At 35.6% G+C, this 15,161-nt stretch overlaps 1 protein-coding gene across 2 annotated transcripts in view; it reads right to left on the bottom strand.

Annotated features, from left to right (window-relative positions):
• The window catches only part of LOC149066972 (uncharacterized), a 42,394-nt gene that overhangs the window by 18,223 nt on the left and 9,010 nt on the right, over window positions 1-15,161 (bottom strand). For both annotated transcript variants that reach the window (XM_089252882.1, XM_089252881.1), the window contains exons 2-4: window positions 11,357-11,541; window positions 2,076-2,963; window positions 27-221 (exon numbers count right to left, since the gene is read on the bottom strand). In XM_089252882.1, coding sequence (XP_089109008.1) covers window positions 27-221; window positions 2,076-2,963; window positions 11,357-11,541 — 1,268 coding nt within the window. The remainder of the gene's footprint in view (window positions 1-26; window positions 222-2,075; window positions 2,964-11,356; window positions 11,542-15,161) is intronic.

Raw genomic sequence — 15,161 nt, 5'->3', positions numbered from 1 at the left:
AATTACCCAAATCCAGGAAAACCTACCATTCATTTCCCTCATAGCCTTGATAAAATCCTGGGGATCCTTAAAACTAACAAAACCATAACCTTTAGTCTTATTTGTTCGCTTGTCTCTGATGACTTTGGCCTTGACGAAAGACGAGTATTTGCTAAATGCTCTAATTAATACTTCGTCTGTAACGTCATTGCCCAAATCTCCACAGAATATCCTGAAATCATCTGAAGAGATAAGGAAATAGTTAACATTGCATTCAAGAAACACTAGAATACTTTCAGTATAACACATGATTAGTAAAGAGAGTATAATCAATACTTATCAAGTTTGAACAACTTTATGAAAAGGGTATTGGAAATGGATGTGAAAAATCCTTTACTTCATCAAATGAAGGGATATCTTGAATAAAAGACCTGCATTTTTTGATACTAAAAAAAGTTCTTCCCAAATGCAAATGTGATTGAAATGTAATTTTTTTCTAAATATATTAGTTTAATCTTTATTTTAAGAATACTTAGAATATTGGAAAATGCTTGTCGTGTATATAAATTATGCTTCATTTCACTTGAATGATTCATTTAAAAAAAAAGAGGCACAGATATAACGAAGTTTTCGAGTAACAAATAGTTCTGTTGTTTTTTCCAACTTCGTTATAAGCGGGTCCAACTGTACCATGAAAAACTATTTTTCTTTTTTTAAAACACGCACGGTAGAGTTTCATACTGAGTAAAGACACTGCAGCCCTATCTGAACTTTAAAATTGCCTCCCAGGTGATGACAGCTTTTACTTCCATTGTTATTCCAACATTATCTTGTTTCTGACCGCACAGTGCCTGCTTTGGAATGACGTGCCCAAGTGGAGTGGTGGTAAGATGCTCGTCTATTACCATGAAGGTTGCTGTCACAGTCCCAGGTTCAAACATAAGGGAGGATATAGATAAGATATTTTCCCTAACGAGCTTGAAGGGACCACCGATATACAACACCTTCATTTCCAACCCATCTCATTAATGGCAGCAAATTGCAATATAGTGATATGGTTGGTGTTTGGTGAAGTAGCTTTGCAATGACAATTATGTTCGGAAATTAACCTGGTTAACTCAAAATCCCATTGCACATCTGTGGGATGGATCGAAACATCAGATGGAGAAAGGCCATACCATCCTAAATCAATCACAAAACTTGCCGCTGCTCTTTCAAGGAAATTCCAGCAACAATGCACCGAAAATTGGCAGATAACCTTAAGATAAACCATAGATAACAATTATCATTGCCAAAAAAAGTGGACATGGTCTCTGCAAATTTTTCACTCATGCACCCCCAAAGTTACAATTCAAAGATTGTATGAATAATAAACATAATAAACTTCTACTCAAACTCCAAAACTTTGGCCTACGTGTTCAATTGCTTAAATGCATGGAAGACTTCCTTACTAACTGCAGTCAGTTTGCCGGTTTCAAGGGCCAAGGCAAGGGTCTGTGTTTCCATCACAGACCTCAAAACTCAATATCCTACCACTTACTCTCACATAGATATGGTATATTGCTCATCTAACCCTGCTTTTCAAAATCCTCCATGGCCATTTTAACGTAGACCATTTTATATTCTAATCAAATCTTCACACTTTTCCGATAGACTTAACCATTCCAAAAAACTGAAGCCCTTTCTTGCATCCACTTTAATTGTTTCAAATATTTAGTTCCTTTCTCGAAAATTGATTGAAACAACCTCCCATCAAATATCATTGATTGTACTATACAATTTCTGATTTTATTGGTAACATTCAACCATCACCTATGTCAATTTTCATCACTGCATTCTTTTGTTTAGGCCTCGTCCAAACAATATTGAATCAATAAGTAAAATAAAATATTGTGTATATTTCCTCAAAAACGAGGTGCAATAAATAAGAATGCTTTGATAACTTTGATTCTGAGCACCATATGTTTATGACAACAACCTTCTCTCCCTTAAAAAATGATAGTCATAGTTCAGCAGAAAATTTTTAAATTAAAAAAATAGAAGTTAATTTAAAAATTTAAGAAAATTTTTTAAATTAACTGTGTTGAGATGATTACCTGGATCCCAATCTATGAGAGAATTATCCTCCCATGCTTGTCCACCAGCCATGCGGATAACCTTCTTCTTTTTCTTCTCCTTTTTTGTAGCTACAGGCTCAGTATTGGTTGCAACGGGTGTCGTAGCTGCTGTTACAGACTCCTCTGCAGTTTTAGCAGACTTTGGTTCTTCAATCTGCTGCTGTTGCTGCTGTACAGAAGGATTATTTGATACATTATGAGCAGTGTTCTGTCCATTCACGACTGCAGAATTCTCTGCCATTTTGTCTGACAGACTCTTCATTGGTGGAGCAGCATAAACTGCAGGAGCAGATGCCAGTTCCGGTTCAGACTTGATGATCACTTTTGAAGTTATTGTTCTGTCCTCTCTCTTATTAGACGAAGAAAGTGTTGGTTGATGAAAGTTAACCACAGCGGAAGTTGGCACGAATGGTTGCGAAGGCACATTCATCGGACCCATATGCATTGGTCTCATAGACATAGCAGGAGGCGGCGGAGGACAAAATCCGGGACCCATCGGAATAGGCATTCCCATTGGCGGCAGAGGCATGTGCATAGGAGGAAGCATCGGGGGCCCATGCATCGGGAAAGGCAATGGAGCAGGTGGGAATCCACCTGGAAGAGGTCGCATCTGCATCATTGGTGGACGAGGTGGAGCTGGCGGTGGCCGTGGGGGATGTCTGTGCAACTGATGAGGAATGAATTGCATATGGCCTGCCATATGTACCGGTGGTCCAGGCATGGGTGGCATTCGTGATGCTTGCATGCGAGGGAATTCTGGTACGCCTGGTGCAATCATCGAGGGTGGTGGACCTGGATGCTGGTTTACAGGCATCTTTTGCTGAACAACATCTGGAGGCGGAGGAGGAGGTGGTGGCTTTGTTAGAACTGAAATTGAAAAAATGAATAAGAGATTTTTCTCATTATTTATCATTTTATAAATAACATAAAATTCATGACTGCTTTTTTTAATTCTAACACTACAAAACATTTAAAAATAATGTATATTTGAATTACAGTAAAAGTAACGAGAACTCACAACAACAACAAAAATGTTGTTATAATGGATTTGTTGTAAATGAATTTCAGTTTTTCACTCTGTCATGTTATAAATTGATTTGTTGAGAATTACCTGCTTTATCTGCATTGAGAATGTCTTTTAGATTATTTTGTTCTAATATTAGCAAATTAATAGAACTCCAGTTGTGAAATTGATTTTTGGTCTTGCAGCAATTGATTATCAGATGTTTTGCATAGAATTTTGTCATCTCGAAGCGATTTAGCTGACCACACCAAAAAATTAAAATTCCCTATTATGTCGCAGATCACTTTCATAATGGTACGTACTCGTTAAGGTGGTCATGTACAAACTTTCTGCTCATCAGAAAGTTTCTCGGTCACAATTTGTTCAGCTTTGATTTTAAACTAAGTTCTGATAAAATAACCTTTGGTCACTGGGAGAGACAAAATTTGTATAAAATTGTCACATACCCTGTGTGTATGACGGAAAAAATAAGAGGGGGAGGGTAAAAAATGTGACTTTTCTGTGTCCATTCTTTGTTAGAAATACAGTGGAACTTTGGTTAGCAAGCTTAATTCATTCCACCAATGTACTCTTTACCCGAGACTCACTCGTATATTGAATCAAACTTCCCCCATAGAAAATAATGAAAACTCTTATAATTTGTTCCACAATTATTCATTCACACAAAAACGACTGATAAAAACAACATTCAATCAATAATACGACCAACAATAATATAAATACAAAATAAAATATATGCAATACAACATCACCATAAAATAAACACACAATACCTCATATTGTATGTTTATTTTAATACAATGTTTACAAATTAACTCACTGTAAAGGATGAAAGAGATGAGGACTATCGTTTAGGACTATTTACCAAATCTCTGTTGTTAGCAAACTTACTATTTTTTGTGTTACTTTGAAAAAGAACCTATCCAATGACACTTGCCTTTGCCTACGTTTTTGGATCTCTCGGAAATGAGAAATTCCATTGACGTTGGACAGATTTGTTACTCCCAAACTGCTACAGCTTTATTTAATTGGTTCTTTTCATTGGGCACAGATCCCCACATTCTATATATTTTTTCCATTCTCTTCTCATTCTATAATCTCATTTGAAATGAGGGACTTCTCCTCACTTCTCTCTTCCTCCGACGAGTACTGTCCATAAACTCTTGCCCCTACGTGTAACACAGATCCATCTACAGTCACCTCCTGGCCCTATTCTACCACTAGTTCTTGAATGTCATCCTCATTCGCCTCCAATCCCATAGTCTCCCCCCCCCCCCCACCAGAACACACAATCTCTTTGACAAATGTTGGCTCCTGCTCATGAGCTAGTCCTTCAAATTCATGTTCAATAGTACAGTCAGCCCACAGTTTTCTCCAAGCAGAATTTAAAAAAATTCAAGAGCACATACGCATGGTTGCAATGCTACATCTACTTTCGTATCAAAGTCACACTTGCACACGGGATCATTTTGTGAGTGAGGCACACTGACAGGAGATTATATGGGAGAGTATTATCCACAATTCCAGAGCACATTTGTGGGCAAAATTGAAAAACCATCAGCTCAATTACGATAACGTGAAAAAGAATAAACAAAGCAAAAAATTTTTGCTCATAATGCAAATCATCTCTTATTAACGAAAGTTCCACTGTACCTGAGATTAATGTTTACGATGAGCATGTGTATGAGTATCACCCATAGTTTGATTCTTGATGAAGGGGGGAAAAACTAGTTTTTTGATATTATAGTGAAAGCTTTCTAATTTTGAACATGCCATAACCAAATATTTTTTGTATCTTTTTTAACATTAGCTCTTTAACACTTGTTACAGCAAGGTTCTTGTTATAATCTATACGTGTTATATCAGACTTTTACTGTTAATTTTTAATGTCCTACCAAATATACAAGGTTTGATTTCAAGGTAAAGCAATAATCCTAGTACTCATTTGATTTGCTATAGTCTTATGATCCAGAAGAGATCATCAGTGAAAACTAGTGTTGGAATTGGGCAGAGAGTGAAAAAAGACACAAAATGACTCGCAAAAGTTACTATTTCTTCATCTTGAAAAAAAAAATGTCCTAATACAACCATTTCATCTCACAGCAAGGATTGTTTTCCTCGATTTGTTCCATCATTTTCACTTTTTTATGCACAAGGTACAATCGAAGCAGAAAGAAATCATGGCAGCAAGTAGATACTGTATTCCCCACACTGGGATATAAACATAGGTATTATTACTTAACTGTACATGCACTTTGTACACATTCCTCTGAAGAATTTTTAATGAATTGGTACATGCCAGGAATGTGTGTTCTGATGGTGTATACGGCCCTAACCTATTTATGCTGTCAGAATTGTGCCTGTGTTGTGCTCTGCTGATGCTGCCATCTAAAGCATGGTGGCAGCAGATTATCTGATTCTGACAGTCTGCAGATTGGTTAAAAACCCGAAATTCAGATTTTTCCACCAATCCATGGCAGAATGTCAAAATCCAGAAATCTGCCCCCCCCCCCCCCCCCGTTTGTACCCTTCGCCGGCATGCCACAAAAATGAATAAAGACCAGCTTTTTGAATGTTGAAGTCTGGTCAATTTTTTGGCATGTTGGGAAAAGCGAGGTTTAATCTATATTAAATACTGAATAAATATGCAAATCAGAATTAAATAACAGTTTTCATTGTAGCAAAAATCTGTATTGTCCAGAAATTTGGTAATGATAACGAAAATTAAGCATTTATTTATCGCTCTAACCTAATGGATTGAAGAAATACCCAGTCACTTTTGTGTTATTGAAAAATCTTGTTTTTCAGGTTAATTCTTAGTTTTTGCTTTGCTTATCCAAATTTTAAATGCATGATTGAAGAATATAAAAATACTTTGCAGTCTGCTAGCTTTTCCAATTATCTCATCTAATGTACAAGAACGAATATGCAATATGACCCTTTGAGGGACACTATATAAAAAAAACTGTGTTGTAAATAATTATATTTTGCAACATGCAGTCACACAGCAGGACACTGCCCACTTCAAATGCTGAAAGTTTTCCTGCAATGCACAAAAAGCAACATTGCTTAAAAAATTCCTTTTCCGCATATTTTGTAGGTCAAAATAATAAACATAAGCATACTGATAGCTAAAACCCGGCACATCTCTTCCAATGAGATTGCAGTGTAAGGTTTTCCTTCTTCAGTGGGGTATAAATTTGTTCGAAATACCAAATTTTCCATCAGTGACACTGAAAAAAGAATAAGAACATTGAACTGGGCGATATATCTGGCAGTTTTAGAATTTGCTGAGATGTGGTCCCACTTCCTTGAAATCCAGTATCTGTATTTTGCTTTTTTTCTTGATTTTTTTCTCCCAAATTACCTCTGATTATCGAGAAGATTCAAACATTGGGGACTGTATATCTTCCTCATCACCATAATTTTCATGTATGCAGTCAGCTTTGTTTAATTTTCTTCATCTGAGGTATGATTGGATACATTAAACTCCAGATCATGGGGAAGCTCCGAAGTAAGTATAATACTGCTTTCTTTGCACCAAAGAATTTTTTAGGCATTTCATCACCAATAAAAGTAATAAATGCATAATATTCGAGGGAGGGAAGGAATTTGAAGCAAAAGAAATTCTAGAAAATAAAATTACAACAGTAGAAAGAGAGCGAGCATAGAAAGTAGTCATCAACAGACACTCTAATACCACTAGGATGAAAGAATGGTATGTGCGAGAAAAAAAAATAGAACATTGTGTATTCCATTCCAACCCATGAAACTCCTACACAAATACATATCTGGGATGTTTCAACAATATTGCTATCACCCATTTTCTAGTAAACAAGAATGAGGGGACAAAATGAAGGAAAAACAAGGTCACTTCACCTCAGAGAGATGGTTTCGTATTGAAGACACTTTGGGTATCTTATTGCTCTAGATGTGCTGTGTCCTTCATTATGGAATCATCTTTTCAAAACTTCCGTAATTTGATTTTCAACTATTCTTAAGTTTATTGAACTGCTCGATTTCAACAAATCGAGCAAAAACTATAAAAAATTATCCACAATTATTGAAAATTTTTTTTTTCTTTATTAGGAAATAAATTTTGAAACAAGTATCATAAAAATAAAGATGCTGCCTAGTAAATAGGAATTAAATGACTTCTGTGCAAATATTGGTTATTTTTTTTATGGAATTGTGAAAATGTGGTTTCACGATGGGGACACCCTGCTGGAAAGGAGTGCGTCCAACATTTGCACTAAACCAAGATTTAAGCTAGCAAAAGCAAAGCTTTATAAAGCTTCAACTACCTTAACACTAGAACGACAGAAGTGGTTATTTTGAATGCAATGCTACTTTGATATGTGATTACACCCAAATGGTTTATCTCAAGTTGTTTAAATTTCATAAAATAAGATCTAGGCTCTCAAATTCCTTCAGTATAAATGTTCTAGGATTTCTTGTTCAGTGGTAAGAAGAAGTTCTATCTAGAATGACGGTAGTTGTCATTTTGGCTGCTGTAAAGATATTTAACTAATATAATTGCAAAAAATGCTGAAATGGACAGTCTTCTCATGCAAACATTAATATTGATGTAGCAAATTTTCTATCATGGTGTTTGCTTTTCTCTAGTACCCATTTCCTACCATTCAAAGGTTGCAATTTTAAAGAAGCTCGTCATCATACGTTATTCAATTCATTTAGTGTTTTTCTAGATCTTTGCGTTTTTACTGCACTGCATTAACTGATACAATATCACATGATGAAAGGAATTTTAATTTTTTTGCAATTTTACCCATGGACACGGTTCTAGTCGGGACAAAACAGTTCTTATTATTTTTTGTTTGTTCATACTACAAATTCACTGTGGAGAGGCTTCGCAGACAAAAGAAAATTAACCAGAAATTATAAAATTTCATTAACTCTAATAATGGGTCTCATTGATGTTTCCCATAAGATGGCTTCATTCAGTGCACAATGCAATCGGCATCGTAAAACTGTCTTACACATTTTATTTGTATTTTCGATTGTTCAGGATTGGATGACTATTAACAGTTTTTTCATTCTGCACATGCAATCTCTTCACAAATTTCTCAAGTTTATTATACTTCAAGCCTGGTCAGTAGATTGCAAAGTGAAAATGAAGTAACGAATTACAAAAGCTCTAAAAACTCATAATCAATTCTCTTTATAAAGTAACAAAACTCAAGAATAGTCTTTGTTATAACCAGGGTTTGGTTTTTGACATGACAAGTGTCAAAAACTGTTGAAAACCATCAAAAACCTAAATGAATGCTTTTGGATATTTTGAACACAATAGGTTGATAACATAATGAAGAACTTACTTTTTGTATATTATGTTTTATTTTTAAACACACAATTTATTACAATAATTAAAACTAAATATTAATATTATTTTGCAATAAATATTAATTTGCAATTTTAATTCTTTGACAGACAGAGTATAGAACAGATATACTTTTATGGTCCACTTTATCCAAACTGCCAATGTTATCTAAACTACTGATTACCTATGTTCAATTTCCTAAGCAACATAGATCTGTTTATTCAAAATATGTGTGTGATAGGAGATCACAGGATTAGGTTTTTAATCTCAAAAATTAACTCAGTATTAAAAAAGTCAAAAACATGCTGTCAATACTGACATTCTTACTTTTACACTTAGAATAAGTTATAGCAGCTTTTCTTAAACATCATATGCAATCAGCACTGCTAAATTTTATATACACTTTTTAAATACAATAAAACCTCGATAAGTCGTCACCTCAAGTTATCGAAAAATTATGACAGCTTAAGCGGAGTGACGACTTAAGAGGAGTTCCGTCAGTTTTAATGTGCAATGTTATGAAAATCATATAAATTTAAAGCAATATGACATTTATTAAAGTATGAATCAAAATAACAATATTAATAGATTGCGAACGAAAAAATAATGGCAATTTTTTATCTTTTTTATCTCTTATTACTTAAATTATGGTGGTGAAATGTCCTGTACACTTTGATTTATACTAGTAATTTTTAATTTATAGACTAACAGAGCAACTGTTCGAATAAGTAGCTTTTCTTCATGGCAGAACTCTCTATTGCACATTAATTTTACGTATACAAAATTTAATATTTTTTATATATAATAATTTATATCAAATTTAATTTTAGTGTTTTAATTCTTCATCAGTAGTTCATGATGCAACTACAAAGTAATCTCGAACACTTTTGACTTAGTGGAGGGGCCCTGGGCAGGGGAAAAGTAAACACAAGACCTCAACTTCGGAAAGAATGTCTAATTTTTTTCAACAAAGATATTTTGTTTAAATTTCAAGCCCTAAATTAGTAGAGTTCATGCTTTCTATGATTATTTATTATCCGTGTCCGTGTTGCACTTTGACTTTAACTTGATTAACTTGATTCTTTGATTTACGTAATTTTTGATTTCCTTTATGTAATCTTTGGCATATCAATAAATTTTGGTTTTGCCGGAGATGCCCTGTCCCCGGGGGGGGGGGGGGGGGTGCTTACGTTGCTTCTTGCGACAGAGCTTGGGAGTCTCGCGTTTTTTGTCCAGTTTCTCCAATGGAACCCAAGCAGAAATGAGATCTAGCTTGAACAGTCCCTAACGTTCCAAAAACCTTAGTCGGCAAATGAACTTCCCCAGCATAACTTTCGTTACTTAAACTGTTTCATTTGGGTATATAGGATTTTATGGTGACTTTTAAGCATATGGCAATGCTGTTAACAAGCTCTTTTTTTAATGGGAGCCATAAAAATAGTCTGTTCCTCTTTCTCAAACTTTTTCATAGTGACGACTTAACCGAAATTAGTGACGAGTAAACAAGGGTTTAATAACATTGTGGTCTATGAGAGCTATAAGGGTCTGAAGAAAAATGACGACTTAACCGAAGTGACGACTTATCAGGGTGACGACTTAACGAGGTTTTACTGTACTTATCTGATATAAAAAAGTACAGCAGATGGTTTATATCAATACATGTATACTGTAACTAGTTGAAGAAATTTTGAAAGATCGAGAATCATGTCAAATTGAAAAATATCAAATAGTTCCATAGTTTTTCCTTCAGCTTTTATGTTATGCACTATTGAAATTATATGTGTTACATGAAAAAATACACATATACTGTCTAAAATATTTCTGTAGACAACAGAAAATTATTTTACAATCATATTAAGTAATTATTCTTTGTATAATATAGTGACTTTAAACATTACATGCAATTGATGTATTTTCCATGGAGAATTTTTATATCGAAAAGTAATATTTGAGGTTTTGACAGAGGTTATTGAAGGAGGGTTTTTGACGTGACGGTTTAAACTGTAAAAAACTGCCATGCGTCAAAAACCTGCCAACCCTGGTTATAACAAACCCTTTTGTCCAAAGTTGCATAAATTATTGAATTAACATAAAAAAATTGAATTATGCTCTTCTTGCATAAAATTGGTAGGCAGCATCACAAAAATATGACAGAGAAAATGAATATAAGCAGTTATGAAATTCTTTGGGAAAAAAAAATCATGTCAAATCTTTTTCCTATTGCTGTCAAATTTACCGCTACCATCGTTCTAGGTAGTTCATTGTTCTAGTGCTACAAGTTCGTAAAACATGAAGGATCCTGAAATGCTAAGAACAGACAAGGTTCAAATCATCCAATTCAATCAATTCTAAAAGTCTAGATATTTAAGAATTATCCGTGACTTGAATTTGCCAGCATGCTGGAAAATTACGGATATTCCTGTCATGCTGGTCTCCCTAATTGTTTGCCGACATTCTGGCTAATGTGAAACAATATGGTACAAAAATCTACTTGGTCAGCCGAGGCAATGAGAAGGTAAAGTGAAGGTAAAGTGAGGGTAGAGTGTTAATTCAACAGTCTCCTAGGTGGTAGGATAATAGTCAGGCTCTGAACCCAATTATGAACATGCTCGAAAACCTGCACGTTATCAGGGGCATCTTAACACATGGCTCGAGGAGTACTTTGTGATAATGAGATCTGGTAATTTTCTAGAATAAGTATGTAAATTGGTAGGTGGTTCTCTGACCAGGTAGGAAGTTCGACAATATCACTTTGCCCAGGTGCCTATGATGCTGCTTCTGCATGCTATAAATGGAATTGAGACTGAGATTTTTTGTTGAAATGAAAAATAAATTTATAGTGAAGAAAGCAATGGCATAATAAAAAGTAGGAAAAAAAGGGAGAATAAAAGACACCTTCGGGTAAAACATCTTTAAGCACTTTCTCTTCTTCAACTTCTTCGGCTTTGACATCATCTTCTTTCTCTTCATTTTTGTCAATCTTGACCAGATCGGGTGGACCAGGAGGGGGAGGAAGAGGCTTCACTTTTGTTTCGCCAGGAGGACATTCATCCGCCGGAAACGCTATTTCCTGCTCAAACCTGGAAAAAATATTAATTAATAAAACCAATTCTTCATTCACATTTAAATGCAAAATATGAGACATAAGAGAAAATTTGTGCACTTTGCCATTACTTTCAGTCAGATACTTGATTTCCCACATTCTTGTCACAACATTTCAATTTTATATGCACAATGGACTGGGACCTACCGTTTATGGTAGATTCCGCCAATGGTATCCAAAAAAATAATTTTGGAGAGTAATTTAATTTCTTTCCAAAATTTTAAGGTGTAGTTTTACAGAAAGATTGGTATTTCTTTATGAAAAACAGAGAAATAACTCTATTTAAAAAACCCCTAAAATTTGAAGGAGTATTTTCACTTCTCAATGAAATTTGGAGTAAAATTGAATTTTGATTTGTAAATCCCGAATTTAGATGCATATTGGTGAACACTGAGTAATGGCTTTGATTCGAAGCCTCTCTAGGATGCGCCTTTCCAATCCTCAAACTGAGCCCCAAAGAAATAATTTTGCTGGCCCTTATACAGTTAATTGATGGTGTAATTCAGACTCGTGTCTTTTTCACTTCTGATATGGAAGACAGATGGCAGCACCATTAGAACAAAATAAACATATATGAAATTATACATACATGAGGGCCTTATAAGTACCCAGGCAAAACCTGTTCCAGCATGCACTGATTTATTAAAAGTTCCAGCAGAGGAATGTTCCCAAAGTGCATATACGGTAAGTATTAGTTGATGACATCCCGCACACACACTGTAGCATTCACTGGGCAGTGAAGCTGCAGATGCCTTCACACGACCATAACACAATGTAACAGGCATCACAAGTTTTATACGTCTGCCACCTCCTGCATAAAACTAAGAATTAAAAACCCTTTTGTCGGTGCATCAATGAATGCATATGACTCAAGTCTTAAAGGGATATATATATCTCAGAAGTCCCACATGACCTTATCGTTTCCTTCGAGATTAACTTTTACTACTAATAAACTGCACCATGCAACTCGTAAATACTCACCTGAGGATCTTCTAACGAATTGGAGTGCATCGGAGCATGCTTTATATGTGTTCTGTACCAAGTGGCCTGTTTACACAAGTTAAGTGATAAATAGTTAACTAAATTTCAAGTCGTCCAGTGTTTTAAAATCTGTCACAACGTAAGTAATTGTGAATGTTCACTGGATAACACAAGGCTAAGCATAGTGCCAACTTAATAGAAAAAAATAGACCTCTCTGTATTCTATTTATTCACTAAATCGAACAAAACCTATGTAAACTGCCCTTAATGTCTTTATGCATTCTAAAGTACTTGACGAATTAAAATTTAGCTAACTAGTAAATTACTTGACTCGTGAAAACTGTGGTTACCAGACATCCTCTTTTTTTATATCATTTCAAGCATCCCTTTACGTTTTGGAAAATTTGCCCTCTTGTTTCCTTTTTCAGGTTTCCAGAATTATTTTCCTCTTTTTTTTTTACCACTGGTTTTTTCCCATTGACCAATAGCCATCGAATTTCTGTTTTTGTTTTTTTTAGCAGTTCTGTTTTAGTTGGGAATAATTATTATTGTGGTGTGTTTTATTAGTCACACTAGTGGAGCCATCTCTTATGAAAATCGGGAACATGATGTCACTAAGGGTGCACGTGCAGGCATTCTCCTTTCTCAGTTTTCGAATCTGGTAACCCTAGTGTAAACAGATCTTAACTTGAAGTTTGTTTTATCAGAGAAATGCCTATTGTGTATTTGTCAAGTGCTACCATCTGTTGTCCAAACTGGGAAGAAAATAACTTGTCAAATTGTTTGCTGCCTGTTTCGTACAATGCACAAATTTTCATATATTGTAGGCCTGATATTGCTATCAATAGAGAGAATTTTTATAAATGGGAGACCAGTTCGTATTTGCGCCTCAAAACTAGAAAACCACAGAAAAACAATTTCGGACAGTCATCACTATGCCGTCCGTGGAGTTTGAACCTGGGTACTTGTTATGCGAGTCCAGCATATGATGACCACATAGCGACTGTCTTTGATTGACTACTACTTTCATCACATACTGACACTGGCTATATCGCTATTTAATATTACTATCTGTCTTTAATCGGTTGGGATAGAAATGAAGGCAATATCTACAGTGGTCGCCAGAAGCTCATTAGGGTAAATATCTCATTGTCTACATTCTTCCCCCGGAATCAAACCTGGGCCCAGACAGCAACCTCCTTGACTGACTACTGGACATGATTGTTACACTTCAAATCTTTTATTCAATCCGAGCACAACTCCACTTTATCCCCATGAGTGAATGCGTTTTCATTGTTATATGTGCATTTTTAAAAACTACCGTACATGCAACTCAAAGAACATTCTTCCAAGAGATTTCAAATGGATTGGTGCATGCAGGGACTTGTTATATACACCTGTGTAATATTCATGGCCCTAACGTATTTTTATTGTTAAAGTTCTGCTTCTTTAGTGCTATACTGATGCTGTCATCTGCCTTCCATATTTTGAAGCAAATGCTTGGATTTTTAGGTGATGTAAGTATCATGTTGAAGGTTTGCCCTCTATCTGTGGAGAGTCATTTCAAGATGTGAGATGGCTCACACTATTATGCTGCCATCTATTCTTCTAACAAAGAGGGAAGTATGAGGATTGAATATTTGTACCATTTTAGGTTTGTTGCTCCCTGTGGCGAGTTTTTTCCAACAGGGAGGTTGGCTTGCATTCATGCCTCAAAGTTGGAAACAACAGAAAACCAACTGCAGCCAATCACTGCTGTGCTGCAGGTAAGGTTAAAACCCAGGTCTTCGATATCTGAGTCTGTCACTGTTACCACACTTCAAATCTACACCGCATTGGTGCCATATGAACAGCCTTTTGAGTTCACTATGGCCATGGATCTTAATCATCTAATATCTTACCTGATTTTCATTGGCTGAACTATTGTAGAGCATGAGTGGGTAGCAAATGGGGGGGAGGACCTTCTATTTTTTGTTTTTCACAATATTTCTGTGCATTCATCAGGTCAATGAATAATTTTTAACGGCCACTATGTTAGAAAACTGACTTCCGGGTGGCCCTGACAAAACTCCTCAACACCGCCAATCTAATAGAGTAAGAGTCATATTGGCAAGCAATATTTGACAACATTTGGCTTTTAAAAAAAGTTCAAAGACACAAAACAGGGACCTGAAGTCAACAGTAGTGTTGGATTATTAATATATGCATAAAAAACCCCATGCCTTTCTTCACCCTCAAGAGGGGGAGTCCTATAGCAGGATTTCTGGAGCCCCACAAAAGAACATATTTACAATGGGACTAGGCTGCTACAGCCCAGCACAGCAAATCTGAGTAATGAGTGGTCAATTATATTAGAATGCAAGAAGGGCTGTAAAACTATAACGGTCGTATTCACAGACAGATTTTAAACTACAGTCGCAGGTTGAAGGATTAGACATCGTCATGGATTGGTTAAAATCCTGAATTTAATGAATCCGTGTCGATCTCCAATCCTGTCAACTGCAGTTGTAGTTTAAAACTGTGTCGGCGAATACGGCCGTAAATCTGCCTCTGCCTAAAGGGCAAGTGACAAAAAAAGTGACCTAAAGAGAGCACAGACCAAAACAGTGTGCAGTC

The sequence above is a fragment of the Pholcus phalangioides genome, unplaced genomic scaffold (assembly GCF_987345545.1).
Source record: "Pholcus phalangioides strain wild (caught in Gottingen) unplaced genomic scaffold, Ppha-v1.0 ptg000031l_1, whole genome shotgun sequence".
Lineage (NCBI taxonomy): Eukaryota > Metazoa > Arthropoda > Arachnida > Araneae > Pholcidae > Pholcus > Pholcus phalangioides.
The sequence above is the reverse complement of the archived record's forward strand: the minus strand, read 5'-3'. Positions and strand labels throughout refer to the sequence as shown.